The following is a 27,829-nucleotide window of genomic DNA, read 5'->3' as shown; positions in this document are numbered from 1 at the left end:
TACTAACAAATTTTATTAACCAAAAGTTACCTGTGAGCTGGTTGACAAATTCGTTAGTCCTTGTTGAGGAGTTTGACGTGTATAAGTGATTAAGAACAAACATAGTAAAATTATATCCTCTCTAGGAAAAAACAAAGAAGCCTGTATATAACTAAGTGTATATTGCTATTAAATTAATTAATTATATATTTATGTATATTTATAAATTATTTTTTATATGTATGTTATGTTTTAACATACGATTGATTTATCATGGCATATACACCTTTTGTCTTTTTCCCCTTGTAAAATCTTTGTTTTGTTAAATGTTGGTCAAAGATGCAAAAAACATTTGTTGGGGAAAACAAAAAAAGAAAAACAAGGGAATAGTGGTAGAGAAAGCTTCAACTTTAGTTGGCTGAACCTGGCATGCCAAAATTCAGAATTGACCACCCCCCAAGTCGAAGTGCGAGACAGTTGTATTGTTGTATCATTCAACAAACACCTAGAGGACAATAATAAGTGATTCAGTGAAACAGCATTCGATAGGTATGGCCAAGGCCAACAATTTTAAATCAATAAAATAAAATAAATAAAAGGGCAAATGGAAAATGAAATCTTGCATGGAATCCACAGCCCTTGCCAAACACCTCCCAAGACAGAACACAACCACAACCATACATGTAGCCAAAAGAGTGATAGTAAGGGAAACACAACGCTCTTCTTTCTTTTTTTTTCTTCTTTTCCCTTTGATCTTTTGGCAAATAGGCCCATGATTATGTTATGCAAAAAGGTGAAGGAAGTAATTCATGAAACGCATGATATGAAGCATCATCATGATGAACCCAACAAACAAACATGCCCCAAATTCCCCAAAACAAGCATCATGATCATCATCTAAAGCCAAGACTTTATCCCCAACAATAGAATCCAAATCAGTGCATATTGAACAAGGTGATTTGTCATCCTATTTGTTCAGCAGAGTTTAGCAATTGAGGATCAATTTGAAGGAACAGCATATCAGAAATCGGGACATTGATCTTGAAAGAATGCTTAATCGCTTACAAAGAATATGTTACTAATAAAACATGAATATAGACATTAATTAAACAAATCAAATAATTTAACACCGAGAAGGGAAACAAGCTTCGCTTCTTCTTCTTCTTCTTCTTCTTTTTTCTTCCCAAATTGTACTGCGTTCACTTCATCACCAGCAAACTTCCCTCCTTCTACAGCAGTAGCCAGTTCTATGTTATTTACAAACATGAATCTCAATGTTTTTTTCTCTCAAAATTTGACTGAATCAATCTTCCAAGACCCAAGTTCTTCTTCTCCCTGAGTTTCTATTGAAAAACGAACTTGAATAGCTGTGACTTCGACTCACTGATCCATGCTCAGAACCTGAATACGACGATGACGAAGACGAAGAGGAACGTGACCTAGATCCAATTCTCCCGAAGAAGGAAAAGAAATTGCGGAAAATTCTTCCAATTCCGCGATTCTCCCTAACCCTACTGCTTCCAACTGCGCGGGATATTCTTCTAGAACCACCGTTCGAGTTTCCTCCATTGCTTCCACCGCTGCCTCCGCCGTCCATCTCGGTATACACGACGGGCAAACGGTTCTCTCCGGATCTTCGGCCGCCGGAGAATCTTCCGACGGCGAAACCGCCTCCCGGCAACCTCCATATGGTCAACCCTACCGCTTCCTCATCGATCTGACCGGCGACTCTCCCTTCCGCCGCGTTCTGATCGGACGGCAGCTCGTGGCGGCACACAGGGCACGAATTCCGCATCGTGAGCCACGGCATGATGCAATCGGAGTGGTAAAGGTGTTTACACGGCATCTCACGCGCCTCCGCACCGAGCTCAAAGGCTTCCTTGCACACGGCGCAGTAAGTTTCCGTCTCCACGTGAGAGCCTCCGATCTCAACCGTTGGCATTGACTCTATCGCCGCCTTCGATGCCGGCGGATTCTCCGGCCGACCAAATCCGTTGATCTCGATCTGAGAGAACTGCTCTAGTAACCTATCGAATCCAGATCCGAGCAAAAACTCTGACATCGTCGGCGGCAGAGGACGAAGACCGGAACCATCGCCGTCGTCATAGTACAACTCGAAAGTGGAACCCTCGTTATCGCCTCCGGCAGCGCCATCCTCCCCTGGTCCACGGAGAACGATAACCGGGTTAAACGGCGAGCGGCTGCCAGCGTTTCGGCGCCTCCGGCGGAAGCCTTGGCGGCGAGATGCTTGAAGACCGTCGGCGAAGAGAGACATGGCAGGGGACTGGCCGGCATGGATCTCTTCAACGAAACCGCTTTGGCAGTGGGGGCAAACGACGTCGTGTCGGTCGAGAAGGTGAACGAAACGTGTACAGCTGTAGCACCAATACGACGCCGTCGTGGCGTGAGTTATATCCGAGTTCATTTCTTTCGTCCAACGAGTTGACTCGTTCTTTGAAAGAGAGAATCAGAGAGAAAGAGAGCAAAAGAGGAACGAAATTAGTAGTAGGAAGAATGTGTTTGAGAAAGAGGTTTTATTTAAGGAGAGAAAAGGCTTGGCGTGTTTCAAACGCGGTTTTGATCTTCTCACCAAACAGTGCCCTAAACTCACACTTGTTCTCAATCGAACATACAAGGCAATTTCCACTTTTTATTTATTTACTCATAATCAAATTCATCTATCAACTAATCAATTCAAAAAATATTTTAAAAAGATCAAAATTTCTTTTTTTAGACATATTTATCGATTTATGATTCAATTAATTATGATTTTTTTGTAAATCTTTTGTCTATTTTAAAATCTCAAATTCTTAAATGTTTCAAATAGTGATGATTTAGGGAGATTTTGACTAAAATTAAATTATTGATTAATCAGAATTTAACAGAGGTATGGAGGATAACATGGAAAATATGAAATAAACACGGATTTAGATGGTTGAAAATTGGAGAAAATATAAAGAAGAATATATACATTATTTATGTATATATTTTTACATTTTTTATCTTTGATGTTAATTAAAAAAGGTTATACAAGTGACAAAAGGAGTGATGAGAAGAACATGAGGAGAGGAGGGAAAAAGAGAGGATGTGATGTAATGGGAGAAGGCATACATAAATAAACAGAGGGCCCTGATTGCCTCAAGTTGGACCTGTTCTACTCATTCCAAGCTGTTGTCTGTGTTGGACAACTTTGTCCCTACAACTCTACACACCCCTTACACCCATCTCTTCTCTAATCACTTTCTCTTCCAACTCAACCCTCTTTTTTAAAATTCAATCATTTCAAAAATTTATATTTTAAATTATCAACTATATTACATACCTATTAAAATGGCTAAAAAATTTTAATATGAAAGTAAAATGAGTGATATATTTTAATATGGTAATTTTTGGTGTTTTTTAAATTTATATTTAAAAAGTTGAAAAAAAATTCAGAATACACAAATCGGAGATCCGATTTATGTTAAAAAATTGAAAAAACTCAAAGTACACAAATCGGATCATGCGAGTTGTTTGATTTTAAAATTTTGCTTAAGAAATCGCATGGTCCCACTTGTGGTTGGACAAATATGAATTTCGAAAACTAGAAAACGGACCCTCCGAGTTGTTTGTTGTTGTCAATTTTTTTATGAAATGGAATATCCAACGCAATTCGTCCGTTTACTGATTGAGAACTCGCATGGTCCAAATTCTGTTCCACATGGCTGTAAAGTACCTGTATTTCCCATATCCGAGTCCAACACCACTTTTGTTTCCATATTCAAATTAAAAAGTGTATTAAAATTAGTTACTAAAATTAATTATCAATATAAAATTTATATCAAAATATAATATATATTAAAATAAATTAAATTATATATATTTATATATAAATATATTAATAATTAATTTTAATATATAATTAATATTTTTGTTAAACCATACATATTGTAAAAAAAAATGAAAATCACACTAAAAAAATGAACTCTTGTAAATGAAAATCATTTTTTTAACTTTAAATATATCTTTTAAATCATATATAATTAGTTTCTGTAAAAAAATAGTATTCCATGTCTTTTTCCCATGGGAAAGTATGAGGAGCCAATGGAATATTTATACAATGCGCACAATGGAGGTTTAGGGAGTATTAGAGATATAATCATTAGTGTTATCTTTATCCATCAGCTGAAGCTTTTGGGATGAGTGGTATCATGCATGGTATTAGAGCGCTAGATCCGAAAGGTCAAGAGTTCGATTCTTGGTGAACCCCAAAATTAGTTTAAGCTTTTGGGAAGATGTTTATTATCGCTAGTACTCGGATGGTTATTCTAGATAGTAAAGAGGATGTTCATTTTCTAACTCAATAACTCATTGTACACATTGTATAAATAGTCCATTGTTTCCCTAGCGGGATCCTTTTCCCATACAACAAATCAAATAAATCAACAAGAAGCGCTAATTTTTTTTTCCCGAATAGTGCTTAATTAATTATAATCCATAAGGTTCAATTCTGTTTCATTATTTTCTCGCAGCAGCTGGTGCATGAATTTGGAATTGGAATTGGAATTGGAATTCCTTTTCAGATTATGAAAACAGACACACGTGTTGAAATATGCCATTGACCACGTCTATATAAGCTTCATTCTAGATTATTGCCTCCGAGGACTATTTAGTCCATTACATTATTAATATTAATGCATGTTGGCATAACTAATAAATCAAATACTATTATCGTAATATATTATATTATACATTATTAATGACGGCAAAACAGTGGAATGAAAACCATGGATTAGGATATTATTATATTGATAGATAGATATAGATAGCCACAGCCACCTCTTCCTAACCTTCCAATTTCAGCATTTTTTTAGGGTCTTATTAAAAAAGTGATTATGAATAATTATTCTATACAGATGCTAATTATACCATTAGAAGTCAATCAACTACTATATCATACACGATACAAAATATTATTTTGGAACCAAAAATTCACAAATCATACTTTAATTAATTATTTGAAAATATTCTGTAATTATAAATTCAATGAGTCAATTTCTCTCAACTGAAATATTTGTTAACCAAAATAAATTAACTAAAAATAATAATAATTAATAAATATTAAATAAAATAAGTTTAGTTATTTTTTTGTCTTTTTAATATTACCGTTACCAAAATACATACTAGAATATTTAATTGCCAGAAGATAAATATACTACAAAGTCTTATTTCTTTAAAGATTAACTGGATTCTTGCAATATGTAGTTTTAATTACTTTCTTAATAAAAATTAAACATGAAATGATTTGAATTATAATAGTACTTTCGGCGTGTACATGACTACAAATCTACAATATGTACTAAAGAAAATGAGATACAAAACTAGTTAATTTTTTTGGTGATGCAAAACTAGTTAATAACTAAGATGCATGTCACAAACCCCTTTTTTTTTAATTAAAAGAAAAAAGGATGCAATAAGTCACGGATTTTTTGATAGAAACATGATACCAATTTTATGAGTCAAACTAAGAGGGAACCTCTCTCTCTCTCTTTCTCCAACCCAAAGAAAGAAATTTAATGTGACCAAGTGGATTTGAGAACAACCAAATATTATTGATTGTAATAATTGAGTAATTCGATCTTATCAAGAATCTTGTAATTAAAAATCTCCTTATTAATATATTCTTTTCATAGCCTTAACATCAACTTTCAGGCTAGCATGATGCAAAGATCCTTATGTGTACATTTTGGGATAATTTTTTGGAATATTGGATTGTGTCTTGTGAGATTTATCCAGATAAGTTTTAATGTAGTCTCTGAAATTGTATTTGAGTTTTATAGTAGTCCTTGAACTTAAAAGTTACTCATATTTATCTCTGAAGTTGCACTCCGGGACTCAAACTTGTCTTTCCGACAATTTTTGCCCACCTAGCGCTACCGGAAAGCGGAGTTGGCAGGTTTCGTGACACGTGGGCATTACAACGGCTAGTTGATGTGGCAGAGTAAACTGTTCGGAATCAATTTGGTCCCTCAAATCAAGTTAAAACCCTAATCCCCAATTTTAAAGCCCATAGCACTCTGTCTTCTCTTCTTTTTGGTTCTCTGTTCTTGTCTTCCCCATCTTTGAAGCCCGACTATTATGACAAGCGCGAGCAATGCAGCTGGAAGCTCGAACAACCCATGATCATTTGGAAGCATCATGAGGAGAATAAATAGAAACAGAGAATCGCGTTTGCCATAATGGTGTGGCTACGGGTCGAGACCAGTGTTGCGGTGGTCAGGGACGGATTCTAATCCAGGGAGACCGTTCTTGGGTTGCCCAAACTACAAGGTAAGTATTATTGTTGTTGATTGCTGTATTTATGGATATAAAATTTGTTGACTGAATTTTTTAGCTGTGCAGACTGTGGGTAATAAATGGCGTGGATTGTTTTTGTGAGTTGATAAAGTTTTGGAAGAAGATGTCATAGCATGTGATGATAGAACAAGGCATTCAGTTGACAATGAAGAATGGAAGATGAAGATTGCTTGAAAATTTGGTAGATTAGAGGCTGAAATTAGGGTTCTAAAAATGGGGGGATTTTGATGTTTGTGTTTATGCTGCTGATTGTAGTTGGTATTCTTGTATTAAAGTTGGATAAACAACAAGATCAACTATATCTAGCGAAAAACAAATGACATGCATGTTATATGCATATATTGTTCATGTACTTTTTCCTGTCCTTTTGTTTGAAAGAAATGCAAATTAAAGTGTTTGATTATATGCATACTTCTGTTCCTGCACTTCTGAATGAAATAGAAATGGACAGGGTTTGAATTACTCTTAATTTTGTAATACAGGACAAAATATAATCAAAAAGCTGACAAAACTCAATTCAAGAAAGTCATAATTCATATTAGTAATGTTTCATCCAAAAAAGGCATTATAGAGCCAAAACACCAAGTATATCAAAGTTGTTAACATTTTGACCTCGTAAGTTTCAGATACTGAAATCCCCAACACTAAGACAACGTTTAAGAAAGCATACATGGTAAAAGACTTCAGCAAAATAGATACACAAAGACACCATGTGTCCCCTGTCCCTAAACATAATCATCCTAATCTTCATTTTTTGTGCCTTGGTGCCTTGAATCCAAGGGTGGACACAAACTTCATGAAATTTGCAAGCCTTGTAGCATTCTCCTGTGTTGCACCTTGCATAGGGTTAGGTGGGGATTCCTTGCTGGTTGACTGCTTCCTAGTGGATTGCTACTCCCTGAAGTTGTTTTTTCATCATGCTTGGAGAAATTTCTTTTTAGAAGGACCACATCATGAATTTCGACAACCATGTTAGTTGGCCAGCCATGAACTTTGAACTTCTCATAGTCTGGGTCAACAGACCACATCGGGACCTAACTTTTTGATTCCTTCACTTTTATAAAAAGCTGTCAGACACTTGTTTTTGAGCACCAAAATAGTCCCTACACTTTTATAAGTGACATCAAACTAGTCCCTAAACTTATGTAAGTGACATCAGACTAGTCCCTAAACAGCACTGTTACATACAAACAGGACATTATGCATCATGTATAACCACCATCAGCCCAGGAATAATTCAGCATTTATAAACAACAGCTTATTGAAGGTATTAAAAACAGTGTATCTGTGAAACAATGACTCTATTAGTTATTTCAAGAAAGCAGGTATTGAAGGCGATTGATAAACAAAAATAAAAGAGAAAGTATACTTGAGTGGATTGAGCTACAGCAATTACTCGAGAACTACACCTCACGGAATAGACAACTGATCTAAATTTCAGTACATAGACATAAGCATGGGATTTTATAGAATAAAACTGAATAGTGGTTGGCAGATAGTTGCCACTCATTTGGTCTCCAACGATAGCCTAAAAGAAGTACCTGCTGCAAGATTCCACCCTTGCTCTCCAACTTGTCAAATCTCGCTCAGATTACCTATGCAAATTTAGAATTGAAATTAGACATCACTGCTAGTAATAGATTGAAAATGTGAAATGATAGAATAATCAATTATTGTTCACTAATAAGAAAGGAATAAACATTATTGATGTCACATCAAGAAATCAAATCCACCTGTGCTGAGAAAGTGTTACACCAAGAACATTATTTTGATGTAATTAAGGATAGCAGTTCTCTAGACACTCACTTGAATCTTGATGGATCAAACCATTAAAATTTACATTCCTTTTCCAACAACTAATCTACTAGTCCAAACGAAATTCATCAAACAACTTGACTATTCTAATAGCCAAGTTAACTTGATTGACAATTGCACAACTTACTTTATAATTAAAGTTAACACAAAAATATCTGAATGTAATTTTATTGTACCATATGTATGCAATACATCAATGACATATTACATTCAGTTTAATTAAACCAACTCAATATAAAGAAAATGAGTTAGGTAAATCAGTCAAATTCAGAATCCATTATCATGACACATTAAGTTTGTTTAAGAAGATTAATATGGATATCCCAAATGAGGTACAAAAAATTGGTGAGCTACAAGAAATTTCAAATCTCAAAATATCTTTAGTTCTAATGTGATCGTGCAAGGTCAAAGTTTAACAAAAAAAAGGCAAGTTGTACAACTACAAAAGATGCCTTAAAGTTAAGATAACTGTGTCCTTAAAATTAAGACTGTCTATCCAAATTGCAAAAACCCATTGCACTACTCTCTTAAATAGTCCCTGCATCAACATGTTCAAAATTCTATCCTACAAAGTATCATTGAAAAATAAACACAACAAATAAACAAGGCACATGCTCACCTACAACTTCATAAAATAGCAACAGCAAAACTTCATCAGCAAGTGCACTAGTGAGCCTAATTTTTACAGAATAAAATCTTCACCCTGGACAGGCCCAAAATGAAGAGTTGCAGTTGCACACAACATACTACAAACTCTCTTTAAAAATATGCACCATAACTCCTTATTCAAGCACAAAAATAGTACTAAAAAGCTAAATTACCAATTAAAAGGAACTGAAATTCCAACAGAATAAAGCAACTACATTCAAATATGCAATTGGGTTTCTAAGTTCTAACCAAATATCCATCCTTTTATATCCATAAATACAGAAATCAACAACAATAATACTTCCATTGTAGTTTGGGCAACCCAAGAACGGTCTCCCTGGATTAGAATCCGTCTCTGACCACCGCAGCACTGGTCTCGACCCGCAGCCACACCATTCTAGCAAACGCGATTCTCTGTTTCTATTCATTCTCCTCATGATGCTTCCAAAAGATCGTGGGTTATTCGAGCTCCCAGCTGCATTGCTTGCGCTTGCCATAACAGTCGGGTTTTAAAGATAGGAAAGACAAGAACAGAGAACCAGAGAGAAGAGAAGACAGAGCGCTGTGGGCTTCAAAATTGGGGATTAGAGTTTTAACTTGATTTGAAGGACCAAATTGATTCCGAACAGTTTACTCTGCCACATCAACTAGCCGTTGTAATGCTCACGTGTCACGAAGCCTGCCAACTCAGCTTTTTGGTAGCGCTAGGTGGGCAGAAATTGTTGGAAGGACAAATTTGAGTCCCGAAGTGCAACTTCAGAAATGAATATGGGTAACTTTTAAGTTCAGAGACTATTATGGGGCTCGAGTGCAACTTTATGGACTACATTGAGGCTTAACTCAAGATTTATCAAAACATTGAGATTTGTTGATGAATTTTATTAATATGAGATAGTTTGTACAAGAAAAATTATTAGTAACAATTTCAATTAACGAACTAAAATTTAATAATTAAAAAAAATTATCAATAACGATTTCAATTGATTGAAATGTAAAGTTTTTTAAAAAAAATAGTCGTAAATAATGATTTTAATTCTAACTTCATCCTTCAAAAATTGTTAACGGCAATTTTTTTATTTTCTTTTTGTAAAATGAGAAAAAATTAATATTACTCACGATTACTAATATCCATCTCGTATCAGTATATTACACCATTTTAACCCAATATTAACATATTATACTAATAATGTATCTCTCGTATTAAAATTAATTAATTTACCTACATTTCGTACTTCCTTTACAAGCTTATATATAGGGACCAACAACATGTAAACGATCATTTTCAAAAGCATAGAGTGTGATTACGAGTTTGGTTTCGGAAGATTAGATATTTAAATTTCAATTATTTTGTTATTTCTGATAAATTATTGTACTATAATTTTTTTAAAGGTTAAGATTGAAATTTGAACTAGAAATTTTTAGGTGAAAATAGAAAAAAGAAAAGTATGAGGAGCCAATAGATATATTGTACAATGCATACAATGAGATTAAATTGAAATTAAAAATATATTATGGATAATTAATTAATTTTGAATTGTTTCTAATTTGAAATTTGAAACAAATTAGGATTATCGTCAGTTATAGAATCAAAACAACGACCTCCCTCTTTCAATACGGTGTGACCTCCATTCTCTCCATTTCTCTGAGAATCTTGCCGGTGCAGCGCTGCCACGATCACCGCCTGCTGTCCGATTATGTTCCGACCGGCCTCGTCATTCGCACAGTCCACCGCCCAACACAATGTTCCTCTCGTTTGGTCGATCTTCGCAGCAACGCAGCAACTCGGATGTCCAGCGAGGGCAGTGCGCAGCCGATGTGTGCCTTCTTCCCAATGTCAACGTCACAAGATGAAGGTGTTTCAAGTGTGCTTCTTCCTTTACGCACATCACCCAGCCGAAGCCCCTTAATGGAGTGCGATATGATTGATCCGCTGGGTTGTGTTCTATCTACCGCCGGTAATGAGAATTCATCAAATCTACATGAAAACGTAGCCGACCATTTCGTCGTCGACGGTGAACAATCGAATAAGGTGAGCAACTTACGTTTAAAACATTGATAATTGATGGTTATTTTTCAACTAATTTAGATTTTAAATCTCAATGCAAATGGCATATTTTTGTTTATGTTTAATGCTTACCCAGATGTGATGGAGAATTTGTGATTCTACCAAATCTGTGATTGTTTTATATTGAATAGTATGCTTATATTTATGGAGAATTTGCATACATTAATTAATCATAGCATGCTTATATGATTGTTTTATAATGGTATGGTATGCTTATATGCTTCCTGCAGATAATTTGGTATGCTTATATGCTTTCTGCATATTATATGCTTATTTTTCATGCTTATATGCTTATATGTATGGAGAATTTGCATAAATTAATTAATGGTATGCTTATATGATTGTTTTATAATGAATGGTATGCTTATATGCTTCCTGCATGTGTAGATAAGAATTTATGTACATAATTATACATGATGGTCATTAAATGAATAAAAAAAGTAACTCTAGAGTGATGCAGGCATTGAAATCGAGGACTGAATTATGTGTATGGTAATTGTATCTAATGCATGTTCAGTTATGTGAGGTACAGTGACATTGTGAAAGAGAATTCATAGTAGTTACAATCCTTATATAATAGATAAAATGAAATAATTAATTCAATTACCTATCATTGTCATTTTCATACATTTGTTTTTAACCTAGAATTGTTAGGATGATTAACTTGATTTCTAATTTTTGTTACATTTTTTGTGTTGGTTATTGAGGTTTTATTTACATGATATTTAATAAGGATTTATTTTCTTTGGGTTTCTGTATTTATTTTGAAATTGTAGGCCATGCAACTGTCGGATGTTACTGAGGTTGGAAGTGAAGAGATGGATCTTGGTTACGAGGTTTTGGACTCTAGTTTAATTTTGTGTAGTCATGATCCGCATGTTTGATTTGATCATTAATGGTAATAATTTTTTTGTAATTAATCTGAAATGTAGTTACCGGATCATGATTGCCTTCAAGAAGACGAAATACCAAGAGTTGAAATACGGTTTGCGCAGTTGCAGATGGCTCATGAATTCTATGTTATTTACGCAAAGAAAGTAGGATTTGCAACTAAGATAAGGACAACAACATGTGACAAGATCACAAAGAAACACGTTAACCAAGCTATCCACTATAATCGCGACGGGTTCTGCGGGTCTCGTGTCAAAGCACCAACGCAGAAGAGCACGATTTCAGCTGCTAGGTGCAAGGCAAGAATATATGTGAAGTTTGAGAAGGACATTCAAGAGTGGATTTTGTTCAAGGTTGAGTTGAGGCATTCGCACCCATATTCAGCGAGAAAGGCGGTGCACTACCATGAGTATAGAGAGCTGACCATGCACGCGAAGTGCGTGATCGAGGATAATGATGAGGCTGTGATTCGACCAAACAAGACATTCCTAGCTTTGACAAATGAGGCTGGGGGCCCGTCTAACCTGGGATTCTCAGAAAAGGATTTAAGAAACTATATTACAGCAAGGCTCCGAACCAACAATGTGAATGCGGATGTCAGGGAGATGATGAACTACTTCATGAGAATGACGGACATCAATCCGAACTTCTTCTAAGCGGTGAAGTTGGACGTGGAGTGTCAATTTAGGAGTGCAGTATGGGTGGATGCAATGTGTAGGGCGTCGTATGAATACTACGGAAACGTCATGTCAGTTGATAGCACCTACAGTATAAACAGGTATGAAGTAGTTAAGTTGGTGTTTTTTTCTTTATTTTTTTTTAGTTTCTTCGGTCGTGATTGGGATTTCTTATTTCTGGTTGGTTTTTCTCGTAGGCATGGATTACCGTTTGTGTCGTTCGTCGGTGTCAACCACCATGGTAAGTCGACCCTCCTCGGTTGTGCTTTGCTGGGGAATGAGGAAATTCCAAGTTATGAGTGGATTTTCAGCCAATGGGTGAAGTGCATGGGAACTGCTCCACAGCGGATCATCACCGATCAATGCAGATCCATTTTCTGTGCGATCAGAAATGCGTTACTCGATACATGCCACCGATGGTGCATCTAGCACATTACGAAGAAGTTACCGCACAAGCTTGGAGGTTACCGCCGGTACAGAGAGTTGTATGATAACCTCAATGACATTGTGTGGAACTCTCGAACTAAGGAGTCATTTGAGGATAATTGGTCTAAATTTATAGATGAGTACAACTTATATAACAACACATGACTGTCAGGTCTGTTAGTGTACAATTACTTTACGTGCTTTAATTGACAATTATTTGGAATCTGGCTTTTTCTGAGTTGTAGTAATAAGTTCAGTGTAAGGTTTCTTTGCTAACATTGGATTTTTTTTGTAGACCTCTATGATGATCGACGCATGTGGGTTCCCATATACTTTAATGGTGAATTTTGGGTTGCTATGAGAAGTACGCAAAGGAGTGAGAGCATGCACGCATTCTACGGTGGATTCTTATACAGTAGGACTAGTTTGGTCCAATTTGTTCACGAATATGACAATGTGCTTGGAATTAAGGAGCAGAGGAAATTGGAGGATGATGTAGCAGACTCGAAGGGGGTTATCCCTTGTGCAACGAGCTCGCCTATGGAGAGACAATTTCAGCAGAAGTACACTACCAGCATGTTTAGGGATGCTCAAACTGAGTTCGTGAAGAAGACTGATTGAAAAGTCTTTATAGTTGCTGAAGAGGGGCCATCGGTATGCATGAAGGTGGAAGAGGAGAAATTAGTCAACGATACTATTCTCTGTGTTCCATACGATCCACTTTGACCGTTCCACACAGGAGGTTCGTTGTGAGTGCAATCTTTTTTAGAGTTCAGGTGTATTGTGCTGTCACTGTCTTGTAGTTTTCTATTCGTATAAAGTGTATAAAGTACCTACCTGTTATGTTCTTCCTTGATGGAGCAAGAACATAAAGTGCAAGCATACGTATGTCAAGAGTAGTCACGACGTCAGTCGGTCGGATGAAAGTCATGTTGCATTTAGGGGATTATGAGCACACTTCTACAATGTTGCTCAAGAGTTTGTCGGTGACGACGACAAAACAGCATTGCTGCATGCTACTCTGGAAGAAACAATGCCCAAGCTGGCTGCGCACCATGCCAAGAAGAGGTCCAAAAGCGTGGTGGAGATCCACACCAGCATTGGCTCACAGAGTTCGAACGTTGTCAGTGTAGTTGACATCCAAGCGTCATGAAGGTCACGACAAAAGGCCGGCCAAAAAGTAAGAGGCTCGGCGCTGCCCTGGAGAAGTCCTTTAGGAAATCTACTCGGAGGAAAAACAAGAATGCCTCCCCAGTACATGTTTGTATCAATCTCGACCTTGCATGTTTATTTGGTATAGTACTATGCAAGAAGTTAATTGTTGTCATTTTTGGTTGTGTTTAGCAGGTGGTTTGTCCGAAGGCATCTCAAGATGTAAACTCCGGTGCTGTTGTCGGCCAGAATGATCCCCAACAAGTTAGTGGTTTCATGTCTTTGTTAAGCTCTTTCAACTAAAGTTAGAATAAATTGGACATGGGTGTGCTTGTGTTTATTTTTAATCTCTAGGTTTATAGGGTTCAGATTGGTATCCATTTATTATCAAGATTAGATGAAGAGGGTGGTCTTATGTTATAAATAAATAGTTTTAAGGTTTGTAGGCAGTTGTTGCAAGAGCCTATACTTGATTAATTTTCATGAACCATTTTTCTTTGGCCAGAATGAACCACTTTACTTTATTAATTTCAATGTACTGAATGCATAATGATTATAGATGATGGTTATTCTTTAACTTAAGAGTTAGGTTATTAAATTTGTACTAAATTGCTTCATGCTATACTATATAGTCATTCGGTACGTAGCTGTTCATTTTAGATAGTGACTACATGGTTATTTTTTTTTCACATACTTGGAATGTTCATTTCTGTACGTGATCGGATGTTCGCTTTTACTCCGGGTAGATGGCGCTTGTTCGGAGTCCTTGCGCGACCATTTTCTTCCAACATTGATCTTGTCACACTGCTGGCATTACCCAAGAGTTTACAATTACATGCACATCACAACACATTGCACACCAGACAAGGTGGAATGTACCAACATAATAAGAACTAGTCGCATACATACTAAAATAAACATCCATGATAGTAACACAATTAATTTAATGAAAGTAGATCACCTCATGTGCATCCATATATCTTTGCTGAAGTGTAGTCCTGCACCGGGTAGATGGCGCTTGGTCGGAGTCATTGTGGGGCCTTTTACACCTTGCTTTTTCGTTTTCTACTTTACTACTAGCGGCTTTCTTCTTTTTTTCCCTTCCTTGCCTTGTCCACGATGCATCCCTATGTGTTCAATGTGGGACAACAAAGTTAACAAAAAATCAAATTGAATCTCCGATGGAATTTGTATTCAATTTGACTATAAAAATGAAATTATTAGGGATTGTACCTGTGAAATAACATGGTCGGCCTTCTTATCAAGTTCATTAGTGGTCCATTCATCAATTCAAAGCTCGGGTGCTTGACATGCATGTAACGGACCATGCTTTAAGCACTGAAAGTACAGAACCTGGACACAAGTAATTCAAATGATAGGATTTACAACTTAAGACGTACATGTAGTATAAATTTAGGTAAATTATTTGCGATACCAACAACACGAACATGCACCCGCTGCATGTTTTTCGGTTCTCGTTTTGGAATTTTCTTATTGCATCTTGCAACCACTTTAATATCTGATACGGCCAGTGAAATCTTCTTGGGTTTGAGACATCCAAAATTGGAGGGAGGTGCCATGGGGAAATAGTCTACTGGCTTGTGGGGCAAAGAAACATCTTCAAAACCACAAGGATAAAGTATCGTCTAAAAGCCATCCTTTGTTGCTCAGTCTTCATTGGACAGGCAAAGACAAAGTCCTGCAGTTGTGTTGTTGTTTTCTTCTGGAACTGTCTCTTAAGTGCCAAATGGGAAGCATTTTTCTTCTGTAGTTTCGGGATTGGGTCCCCTACATTAACTAGGGATGGCAAAACGGGTCGAACCCGCCGGGTCGAACCGCCAAAAAAGGTGGGTCGAGATCAGATTTTGAACCCGCCAAATTTTAAAAACCCGCCAAAACCGCGGGCCAAGGCGGGGCAGGGCTGGCTGGCATCCTTTTTTTAAAGGGGTAATTTAGTAAATTTACATGGGGGTATAAATTGAAAATTAGGGTTACTCAAGTCTCAACACACACATCACACGCAGACACACAGCTACTGCTACGGTTCCTCCTGCCTAATCCAATCCCTAACGCCGGTCACTCAGCTCAGCCACACCCACACCCCAGACGGCCAGACCTTTGACCTTCATCCCTTTCGGCGTTCGCTGACCCACTCCCTCCTCATTCGCTCCTCCTCACTCCTCAGCAGCTCGGCTCCCTCCTCACTCGCTCCTCCCTGCGGCGGCCTTTCCTCACTTGCTCCTCTCTGGCGCTTCTGCCTTTCGCCTTCCTTTCTCTCCTCCTATCGTCGTTGGCAGCTTTGTCTCGTCGGCGCCTCTGCTCGGCAGTTCTGTGACTGGCGGACTCCTGGAATCGCTCCTCTCTCCTCCTCTTCCTGCTCGACGGCTCCGCCATTACTATTAGTAAGTGATTTACATTTGCTGAATAAGTGAATATGTAAGTGACAAATCTGATGATGATGTTTACTTACTGAGTTACTGTAATGTTGTTGTTTGTTTTTCTCATAATTATTTTAGCAAAAATGAGCTCTTCGAATCGATTATCTGATTATCTTAGCAAAAATGATTTTCTTATTCCTCACATTGTCATTCTCAAGCTCAGTTACTGTTATTACTTATTATTGTTATTATTTTTTCCATGTCATTTTTTGTTCAGCCTGATTTGAGTTTTCTGCAACTGGGTATTATTGTTTGATTATGTTTGAATATTGTTTTTCTGCCTGATTTGAGTTTTCTGCAACTGGGTATTATTGTTTGATTATGTTTGAATATTGTTTTTCAGCCTGATTTGATTATGTTTCTGCAACTGGGTATTATTTAGTTAGTACTAAATTACTTATTGATTATGTTTGATTATTGTTTGAATATTTTTGACTGATTTAAATATTTTTATGTATTGAGATTATTTAGATTGAGCTGTTGATTCTGCAATGGATAATTATGTCTCTATGGAAGTTGATGGTGGGAATGCAACATAAAATCCTGATTGTAGGTGAAGGCGAAGGTGAAGATGTGAATCCTCAAGGTGCTAGGCGAGGCGGTGTTTCAACTTCTGGATCAGATTCAAATTTTGTTGATTTAGACGTTGATAATTGATTTATGTATGTTGATTTAAGGTTTTTTTGGGTATCTTGTTGATTTATGAATTATGTTGTGTTTTGTTTTAATTATAGTAGGATTTATGTGTGGATTATATGTTTGTTTTGTTATTATTATGCACTTATGTTTGAGACTTTGAGACTTATTATTTGTTATGTTATTTTTATTATTGTTAATTTCAATCAAAAAAGTTATTATGGTTAATTATAATTTTTTTATGGATTAATAATTAATTTAGAATAATACTCTATATATTAAAAAACTAATTCGATGAAATAATTTTATTATAAAATAAAATAATTGTTAGTACTTAGTGCGTTAAATTGAATTTTATCATAAAAAGAAAAAATTTGGTAAAAAAAAAAAAAGAGGCGGGCCGGCCCGCCAACCCGCCAGTCCGCCCTTTGGCGGGGCGGGGTAGCAGGTTGACCCCATATCAGTTTGGCGGGGCGGGCCAGCCCGTTTTGCCACCCCTAACATTAACGAAACATTGTACAACAATCAATCACTGTCAACAAAAGCAAACCAAAAAACATGCACAGTAATTATTACATCTTACATAACTTCTACTAACCTCTAAAAGGCATGCTGAATACACTGCCGATCAGTTCGGTGGTAACGCGGATGTCCCTTGCGTCGACCCTGAGAGTGTTTGATTCCACGTCATAGGCCCTCGCAAGTTGGAGCATGATGCTCTGCTTCACATGCTATAGCGGTACCCACCGCAGGAAATCAAATCCAATAGCCTCAACCTCAGCCAACTTAGCGTCCTCATTATGTAGTTCCAAGTGGGAAAACAGGTTGTTGATGTAGCAAGGTGAGCATCGCGCCTCGACTAATTTCTGTTGAGCAAAAATTAAGCAAAAGAATGACGTCACAACATATAACCAAAGATTTTTTTCAATCATGTAAACAATGTGATACCTTTTTACCCATGTGATTTTACATTCGGACGGTATGAAAATGGGTTGTTGGAGTACCATGAAAATTTACTCACACAGTAGGTCCCCTGAATTTTAATGCAAGATTCTATTGAGTTTATAATTAACCAACGAAAATTATAATAACATGAGCAAAAAACCTTGTAATCATTCCAGCTGATAAAACTAAAAAATTATAAGTCCGAGAAAGAGAAATGATGTACACAGCAATAATTTAGGTGGTCTGAGAGTCTGACTCGGCCACTTATAAACATAACAATTCAGCAGGTAAATCAGATTCACACAAAGCAAAAATATGGCACACCTAAACAGCAAAGTAATCAATGTAATTCAGCCATCCAGTTATTTATTGGATTAACCATATGTTCCACGTCGATCTAGGTATGCATATCCGAGTTCGGATTACAGTCTACGGACCATGTACACAGTTTCTCACTAAAATACAAGACAACCCTCAAACATCACAATAGTCACACAAAATACCGACACAGTAAACTTCTCCTTTATGAAAATCAACCATCCAAATATGGGCAAAAACTAATCATAATTACTACTCATATAACATTGTTCTTTCAAGTATTTAATACATCATACATCAAACTAACAAGATATATACATCATTAAAATTCGAGGAAATAGATCAGCAGTTTTTTGGCAAGAATGGTAATTTTTAATGCAAAAAGCAACTTTTATTGGAAGATTAGTGATTAGAGAATTGAAAGGATTTGATCAACACTTCCATGACCTATTGAAACAGAACATAGCCACTTGAAGAAAAAAACAACAAAAAGGCAATAAGGAACCGATGACTTTTGTAGATTCATATGTCTGCAACTGATCTTATTGATATGGTCACAATAAAAGTAAAGTCAGTCGTATGTGTGAAAATAAACATCTAACTTGAACTTTTCCAAACTAAATACACGGTTAATATAATTAGAATCATGTATGCATTGTCTTACTTACAAAAACAAGAGACTGATCAAACAGCCACTCCTTCAAACAAGATGATAGTGTACTAGGATCAAAATAGCATTCACCATCATCAAAATCAACCATCCAAAGGTTTGGTAAACTAACCAACAAATTCACACTTTAATTTATCATGTGCACATCAAGATATCCGCAAAGTAAAAACAAATCACACTTCATAAATCACGGAAACAAGGTTATATTGAACAACGATCAAATAGTAAATTAAGACATGTTCTCCAACTTATTGTCTTATGCAATACGAAGCTCGACTTGATAGGCAAATATACAATTACACTTCCTCAGGGAATATACAATAGTTCTCAAATACTAAAGATTAATTGGTAAATAGAAAAAGAAAATAAAAAAAAATTCTGCAAAAAAAAAAAACCCGTTAAGCAAATAGGTGCTTGTCTATAGAAAACAACCATCTAATAACCTGCTAAAGTAACCATCTACATAGTGTCAACTAGATATCAACAACGGTCCACACAGCGAGGGAAAATAAAAAGGGCATATTTGAACCAAGATTTTGCAATTCTTCCCGCGAAAAAATTAAATCAAAAGCAACCATTCGCATCACATTTTTAATCAACAAGATTCGACACAATAATCATGTAGCAAAGTGGGGTTTTCACTGTCAGGAAGTTAACAACTCAGCAATATAAACAGTTTCTAGCACTAGAAACAACAGAAATAGGAATCATGAGAAAAAGACATCAAGCTACTAACCGGTAAACGTTGATGATGGTAGGTTTGAACCATCCAATGGTCACGTAGGAGGAGGTCCTAGGCCGCCGGCTGACGCAAAACGCCGAGCGCGAACGATGTTGGGTGATGCAGGTCGCATCGGCGGAAATTAGGGCTCCAAATCGCGCGGGGACGGAGCGCCGATTGTTCAGCCGCGACGTGGCTCATGGGTTGCTTCAAGCGAGGACGGTGGCGTGCGGCGGAGGCTTCGTGTTGGGCGGCACCTTGGACGGGGATGCTCAACAGTCACAGTGCACACCAATTGCTGCTAGCAACGGAGGACGTGTGCGAGAGAGTTTGGCCTCTGAAGTCCTGTGCGGCAGGGACGCAGTTCGAAGGTCACGCGACGGTTGTTGGGGACGGGATGTTCAGCTTCGACAATGGGGGTTTTGGATGGTAGCGTGACCTTCCATTCAGAATAGAGAAATTGAAAAAAATTTGAAAATAGGGATTAAAATAAAACTGAACAGGCCTTTAGGTTAATTAGGGTAAAAAGGAGTTAATCCTCATTTTTTATTCATATTGGGTCTAACAAACAGTCCATTGTAGCTATTGTATAGATACCTCATTAACTCTCTAACGAAACTCATAGAAAAATTATGTCATTTGAGTTATAGTTAGTTAATAATTATTGTACTAGCATTTAGTAATATTTGTTATTGTATTATCATCGTACATTTACCGGGTCTATATATAAATGGCTAACATTTTTAACTCATAAATCATAATACATTGGATAAAGCAAAATGAAGCCTCTTCATGCTGCCGATGCAAGGCATTAATCATATCAATATTCATGGGAGCCATAGCAAACAGCCAAATACAAATGTTTAGTACTAAAAATGTGTAGACATTTTCTTCTTCCCCCCCCCCCCCCCCCCCTCATCAATAGAATAAAGGCTATCAATTTGACTCAAGCTTGAAGCATAAGATGTGTATATATACCACCTTAGTGAAAAGTCAATGAAATTTGCAAAGTATTTTTATAATATAATGCGATTCTTTCTTTTTTCCTGACTTTGTTTACTAGTTGTATTAAATAATTCAACATGAAATAGAGCAAGGCTGACTTGTTCAAACTTCAAACCCAAAATGATTATAGTGCTTTGTCTTATACTAAGGGAAGATTTTTTTATGATGGAGAAATTGCCTTTGTATTGAACGATTTAAATTACACAAATTTCACTTGATCTTTGGATAATGAAACGGATAAGTACATCAATTTCCATTCCTTTTTTCTTTTTTTTTTCCCCTCTCTTTTTTCCCATAACTTATATTCCACTCTCAAATCATTCTTATTTTATTAACTACTAATTCATCCTCAAATAATTTAAACGCTGACCATTTTTTTTAAAAGATGTTATTAATAAAATAATTTTTAAACAATTTAAAAATATAACAAAAATAATTAATAAATATTATATTTTTTATAAATAATAAAAAATTTTTATAGTTAACAATTAACTTATTTATTTGATCTAAATTTTTATGATAATATTTTAATAAATATTTCACAAAAATATTAGAAGCAAAATTTGATATCTAATTTTTTATTTTTTAAAAAAATTTCGTCATTCACAATAAAAATAAAAAAATCACTTGATATAAAATTATCAAATTTTAAGGATAAAAAAGTCTTATTTTTCTAATAATACTTACAAAAAATGGCACCAAAATATGGTCTCTAAAATTTTTTAATATATATTTAATATCTAATTTGTTTATCATATCTTTAAATTTTTCAAAAACTTATTTGTCGTTAACATCTTTTATGATTAGTTTTATCAGTAATATAGACTTTTGGATTTTGTGTTGATGGTTTTCTCCATTCATTTTTGTTTCTTAACAACACAGGTCACTCCAACCAATTTTAAGAGAATAAATGAGTTAATAGTCAATTTGATTTTTGAAATTTGAAATTAGAATTAAATTAACTTTTAAAATTTTAATTAATTCAAATTGGACTCCAAATTTACAATAGTGATTCGTATTAACGACATGCTAATTTGAGACGTTAATGTATCACGTTGGGTAAAATAAAACAACGTTCACATCCAATTTTTAATGAAATAACCTCATTAATGGAATTAAAACACATTTTTGTTCACTAATAATGATCATGAAAGCCAATGAGTAATAGTTCAAATGATATATACTTTTTTTTTGAAAATAAAAGCTCAACACAACAAGGTGGAGCACAAAGGTCCAGACAAAAATCCAAAAGAGATAAAAATAAAGACACAATTCGAACTCGAAGTTATCTCCGGCATAGCCATCAACAACTAAAAGGATCCACACCCCTCCACTCGTTAGCACTAATAAAGGTCATGCTGATAATTTCTTCAACGCCTTTGCTTATATTCTGGAATAGCCTCCTATTCCTTTCTAGCCAAATGTTCCACAGAATCGTACAGAAGCACCTCAAACGCTGTTTTTGGTTCTCCTTACTCCTCGGTTCCTCTGTCCAGCTTAAAAAATGCTCTTTCATCGAGCCTGGATAACACCATTGTCGGTCAAAAGCTGAAATCCAAGCACTCCACACCTGCCATGCAAAAGTACAGCCTAGAAACAAGTGATGTATATGTTCCACCTCATTATTGCAAAACACACAAATATTATCTTCCTGAGTAATAACACCAAGCCGACTTAGCCTTTCCTTTGTGTTCACTCGGCCGACTAGCACAAACCAAGTAAAAAGCTCTACTCTTGGTGGGACCAATCCTTTCCAAATAGTCCTGGTAAAGCTGAAGCTGGTTATCTCCTCCGGGATCAGGTCTTCCTGCATTGCCTGCACAAATGAGTTAGTTGAATAAACACCTTGCCTATCATATTTCCACACCACTCTATCCTCTCTATTATGTGCTAGTTTCACAGGTCTCAATGCCTCATGCAATTGGCTCAGAAGTTCTAATTCCCATTGAAAGAGCTCACGCCTCCATTGGAAATTCCAAATCCACTCTAACCCATCCCAAAACCCACAGTCCCCTATAACAGATCCTCCTTGGTTTGAAACAGAGAAAAGCCTCGGAAACCGATCCCTTAGAGGCCCACCAATAAGCCAAAAATCCTCCCAAAATCGAGTCCGTTGCCCATCGCCCACCTCCATTGACAAGCCTGTGATCATCTTCTCCCTAATCTGTTGATTTGTTTCATGTACTTGGCAGATATCCTTCCAAGGGCCTCCTCTAGTAGGTAGTAGTTGAGTTGAGAGTAACTCATTTGGGTTCAGATTATGGCAGGAACACACTACCTTCTTCCACAACGGGCACTCTTCTTTCGCAAACCTCCACCACCATTTAAACAACAGGGCAGTGTTTCGAAGCACAGCATCCCCAACTCCCAATCCGCCTAACTTTTTAGGAGCTTGCACCACTTCCCATCTTACCAGAGCCATACCATTTCGACCATCATCCTTACACCATAGGAATCTTCTCTGTATAGATATCAACTTCTCAGCTACAGCTTTCGGCATTTTGAACAGACTCAGATAATACACAGGCAAGCTATTTAAAACTGATTTTATAAGTACTAATTTTCCAGCTTTATTCAACGCCTTAGCTTTCCACATACTGAGCTTCTCCTCCGCTCTGTCTATGATAGGCTTCCAAGTCTTCACCAACCTCGGATTTGCACCTAGGGAGATTCCGAGGTATTTAACTGGAAGAATGGCCTCCTTACAACCCAACACGTTGCACATACGCTGGGTCCACTGCTTGTCGCAATTGATTGGAATCAAGCTGGACTTTTCAAAATTGATGCTAAGCCCTGACATCAGCTCAAAACACCTCAGCAACCGTCTATAATTCTTAATAGTCTCCTCTTCTGGTGGGCAGAATAGGATAGTATCATCAGCAAACTGAAGGTGTGACAATTCTATGCTATCTCTACCAACCAACAAAGGTGATATGCGTCCATTCCTTACTGCCTCCCCAATCATTCGATGTAGTACATCCACTACTAGAACGAACAAGAATGGAGACAGGGGGTCCCCTTGTCTCAAGCCTCTTTCCATTTTAAAAGGCTTAGATGGTGATCCATTTATCAGCACCGACATAGAAGCAGTGGTCACGCACTCCATTACCCATGCTCTCCAAATCTGTCCGAACCCCATCTGTTGTAGCACAAAGTCCACAAAGCTCCACTTGACCCTATCATAGGCTTTTTGGAAATCTAGCTTGATTATTGCTGCCTCCTTTTTCCTAAGTTTGAGCCAGTTTACCGTTTCACATGCAATAAGAGCTCCGTCATGGATTTTCCTTCCCTTTACGAAGGCACTCTGAGTTTCCCCTACTAATGCTGGCATCACTGATCGCATCCTTCTAACTAGGACCTTTGAGATAACCTTGTAGACGCACCCCACCATACTGATAGGTCTCAAGTCTTTGATTTCCTCCGCTCCAATGAACTTAGGTGCCAGCGCTACCCACGTGATATTGGAGTCCGCCGGTAGCTTGGATGACTGAAAGAAACCCAATACTGCTGCTGTGAATTCTGCCCCAATCTCACTCCAGCATCTCTTGATAAAATTCATGTTGTACCCGTCACATCCTGGTGCCTTAGATGATTCACAGTCCCACACAGCCTGTCTGATCTCCTCAGCTGAAGGTAATTCTTCTAAAGTCACAGTATCTTGCTCAGCTATCTTCTCCACCAGACCATCTCTGAACCCCACCATAGGAGAACGTTCTTGATGATATAAATCTTTGTAGAACTCCCTAATAGTAATCTTAATTCTAGCTTGATTCCGGACTCGTCTGCCATTAATCACCAATGCGTCAATCCTATTATTCCGCCTTCTTGCTGATGCTATATTATGGAAATACCTCGTATTTTTGTCCATTTCCTTTGCATGCCTAGACCGAGACATTTGTTTCCAATGTACTTCTTTTCGCACATACCATTTCTCACAACAAGTCACCAACGCCTTTCTTCTAGCCTCCATTGTTCCATCGTACTCCCCATTACTTACCTTATCATCAATTCGCTTGATTTCTTCCTCAAACTTTGCAATCTTCTTATCCATCTCTCCAAAGTTCTCCTTATGCCATCTCCCCAACGGAACTTGCAAATCCCTCAATTTGTCAGTGAACTGTTTGTCCCCCAGGCCTCGCCATTCCTCCTTTACCATTCTGAGAAAACCCTCATGTGTGAACCACGAGTCAAGGCTCCTGAACGGTCTTGGTCCAATCGACAACTTCCTGTCCTCAACTATTATAGGGCAGTGGTCTGACAAACCCCTTGGCCCACCTCGAAGCCTAGTCCCAGGGAACTCTTCTAACCACTCCAAGCTAAGCAGAGCTCTATCTATACGACTGCAAGAACGTCCCCGGAACCATGTAAACTTCCGATCAGTAAGCGGCATATCCACTAAGTTCATATCTTATATCCAATTCTTGAAGTCTTCCGTAGATCGAGTTAAACCAGTAGCACCTTTTCTTTCCTCTTCATGGACAATTTCATTAAAGTCTCCAATAAAGCAGCAAGGAACTTGACATAATCCAGCTATATAACTCAGCTCCTCCCAGACCTGATTCTTTTCATTTCTAGTATGTGCACCATAGACCAGCATAAAAGAACAATTGAATAGACTCTGTACTATTACTCCTTCAACACATAACCACCTCTCCCCCTTATAGCAGTTATTCATTCTGAACACCAAATTATTCCAAATTAGCAGCAATCCACCAGAGGCACCATCAGAAGGTACATATTCCCAGGCTCAAATGATATATACTCTCATACTCAATTAAGATGTTATGGGTTTGAGTCTCCTATCTTTTCAAATTTTTAGTCAATGAGTAATAGTTCAAATGGTATAGTCTTTCTATACTCAATTAAGAAGTTGCGAGTTCGAATCTCCTATCTTTGGTAAAAAAAAAAATGATCATAAAATAAAATTCGTTCTAAGATTAATTTGAGTGAAACGACGTCATTTCATTGAAGATTGAGTCCAATAAGATATTGAGTATTAACTCATAATAAATTAATAAAATTGCCCACTAAATCCCGTTTTTTTTCCTTTTTTAGTTTTCTCAGTCCTTTGAGAAAGATGTAGTATATTATTCTAAAATGTATTAAAATTATTGCTATCAAAAGTTCAATTATCATAAGAAGTGACACCGATCCACTCTACTAACTTGCAAAACAAAAAGGACCAATTTGGTTTCTCTTTATTTTTGGTCGACAAAAGGATGAATTTGGACAAATTCAAGACTTTTTGTCAACAGAAACAATGGTAATCTCCATTTTCTTGCAGAAAAACCCATAACCCTAAAATGGTCCATTTGGCATCACCCCTTTGGGCTATTTGTTTTATTTAGGAAAAACTTTACCGGGATAAATCTTTTAACTTGCTATCCTCATCATTTTTTTTTGACAGAAGCTATCATCATGATTGTACAAAACAAAAGGGGAGCAAAAAAAAGTATATATCGTGCCAAGAATTGATGACTTCTCTTCTTGATGGGTGGCACACAATTTATGATCATTTAACTAGGTGAGTAAAGTTAACCAGATTGCAGTTCATATGATGACGACTGGAGTTAGATCTTTGTAACTTCAAGGTCAATAAATTTGCCTACCTAGAATTAAATTCGAGAACAATTTTGCCTCTGATATTTACTTAGTTAGTAGTAGTTTTAAAATAAAGGAATAGTTCCGTGTGTTAGTTCATCGTTATAATTAATTTATTTAGTATTCATTAATTTTAGTAATAATTAATAAATATTAAATAAAATAAGTTATTCTTTGTTTAATTTATTTCAGTCACTAAAAAAAAAATAAAATAAATTTTAATTTTTTTTTATTAAATATTTTTATACCTAAATAAATAATAACTTGAATATATATATGTTATACTTTTAAAACATACAAAACAACAAATTAAAAAAAAATTATTTAAAAATTAAAAAAATAATTTAAAATAAATTAAGGGCTTGTTTGGGTGAGCTTTTTAAAAAAGATCTTTTTTCGAGTTATCTTTTTTTAAAAGATCTTATAGAGAAGTAAAAGTAATTTTATGTTTGGATATCTCATGTAAAAAGGTCTTTTTATCAATCAATTATGTTTGGGTATAACAATATAAAAGTACTTTTTTGTTTATTTATTATATGAAAAACATCTTTTTTTTAAGGAAAAAAGATCTTTTAAAAAAAGATGTAAATTACAGCTTCTCAAAAAAGATCTTTTTTTGATTTTACTAGTGCTTTTACTTTTACTACTAGAAATTTGCCAAACACGTTAAAAAATAAAAAAAGATCTTTTTTCATTGAAAAAAGATCTTTTTTTAACAAAATAATGGCGCCCAAACATGCACTAAGACTCAATCATTTTTCTTTAATATATAATCTAGAGGAGTATTAAGGGGTCAGCAATTTTTGGTATTTGTAGCCATTAAATAACCATCAATGATGATTTTAATGGTGTGAGATTGGTATGAGATTTCATCCAATGACTCACTTTTCCTTACTGATTACATGCTGGCCAGAATTTGAAAAAGTTACTGGCCCTAAACTTTTCTATATAATCTATATACTATAGATCAATGAGGAAATAAAGATTTTTATTTACTTAACCGTTGTAGTAATTTAGGTTGTGTTTATTTTTTGAAGTTGAGATTGAAACTAAGAATGAGTATTATATTTGATGACTAGAGACTAGAATTAAAATTTTAATACCAAAAAATAAAATTTTAGTCTCTTCAATACTTTTAGATAGTGAAAATACACGAAATATTATTATATTAATATTAAGAAATTTTAAAAAATATAGACTAAAATTTTAATAATACTTCTTTTAAAAAATACTCTCATTTAATTTTTTAAATTCTAAATCTACTCCTTGTTATCATATTTATCTTAAACTAAATACGATATTGAGATATAATTAATATATTTTATAGCGAATATAGTACAATGTATTATTAATATTGTATTAATGATAGGACTAATAATGTCATAGATAACTTAGACATCGACTAAAGTGATAAAGTCCTCTTGGCTTTTGAAATTGACTTCATACATCAAGATTGTCCATAAAAAAAAAATATTAATACACAAAATCAATCTCAAAAATCACTTA

The 27,829-nt window shown here is 36.0% G+C and overlaps 2 protein-coding genes across 2 annotated transcripts; one reads left to right on the top strand and one right to left on the bottom strand.

Annotated features, from left to right (window-relative positions):
• Positions 1-997: 997 nt before the first annotated feature.
• On the bottom strand, positions 998-2,710 carry LOC112773187 (E3 ubiquitin-protein ligase RDUF2). The gene has a single exon (XM_025818247.3). The coding sequence runs from the start codon at positions 2,402-2,404 to the stop codon at positions 1,283-1,285; it is 1,122 nt and encodes a 373-aa protein (XP_025674032.1). The 5' UTR covers positions 2,405-2,710; the 3' UTR covers positions 998-1,282.
• Positions 2,711-12,444: 9,734 nt separating this feature from the next.
• On the top strand, positions 12,445-13,458 carry LOC140181711 (protein FAR1-RELATED SEQUENCE 5-like). The gene is made up of 3 exons (XM_072226008.1): positions 12,445-12,512; positions 12,609-12,790; positions 13,133-13,458. The coding sequence occupies exons 1-3, from the start codon at positions 12,445-12,447 to the stop codon at positions 13,456-13,458; spliced, it is 576 nt and encodes a 191-aa protein (XP_072082109.1).
• The last annotated feature ends 14,371 nt before the right edge of the window (positions 13,459-27,829 follow it).

Source organism: Arachis hypogaea, chromosome 18 (genome assembly GCF_003086295.3).
Source record: "Arachis hypogaea cultivar Tifrunner chromosome 18, arahy.Tifrunner.gnm2.J5K5, whole genome shotgun sequence".
Classification (NCBI taxonomy): domain Eukaryota; kingdom Viridiplantae; phylum Streptophyta; class Magnoliopsida; order Fabales; family Fabaceae; genus Arachis; species Arachis hypogaea.
Note: the sequence above shows the minus strand (reverse complement) of the source record. Positions and strands in the feature narration are given on the sequence as shown.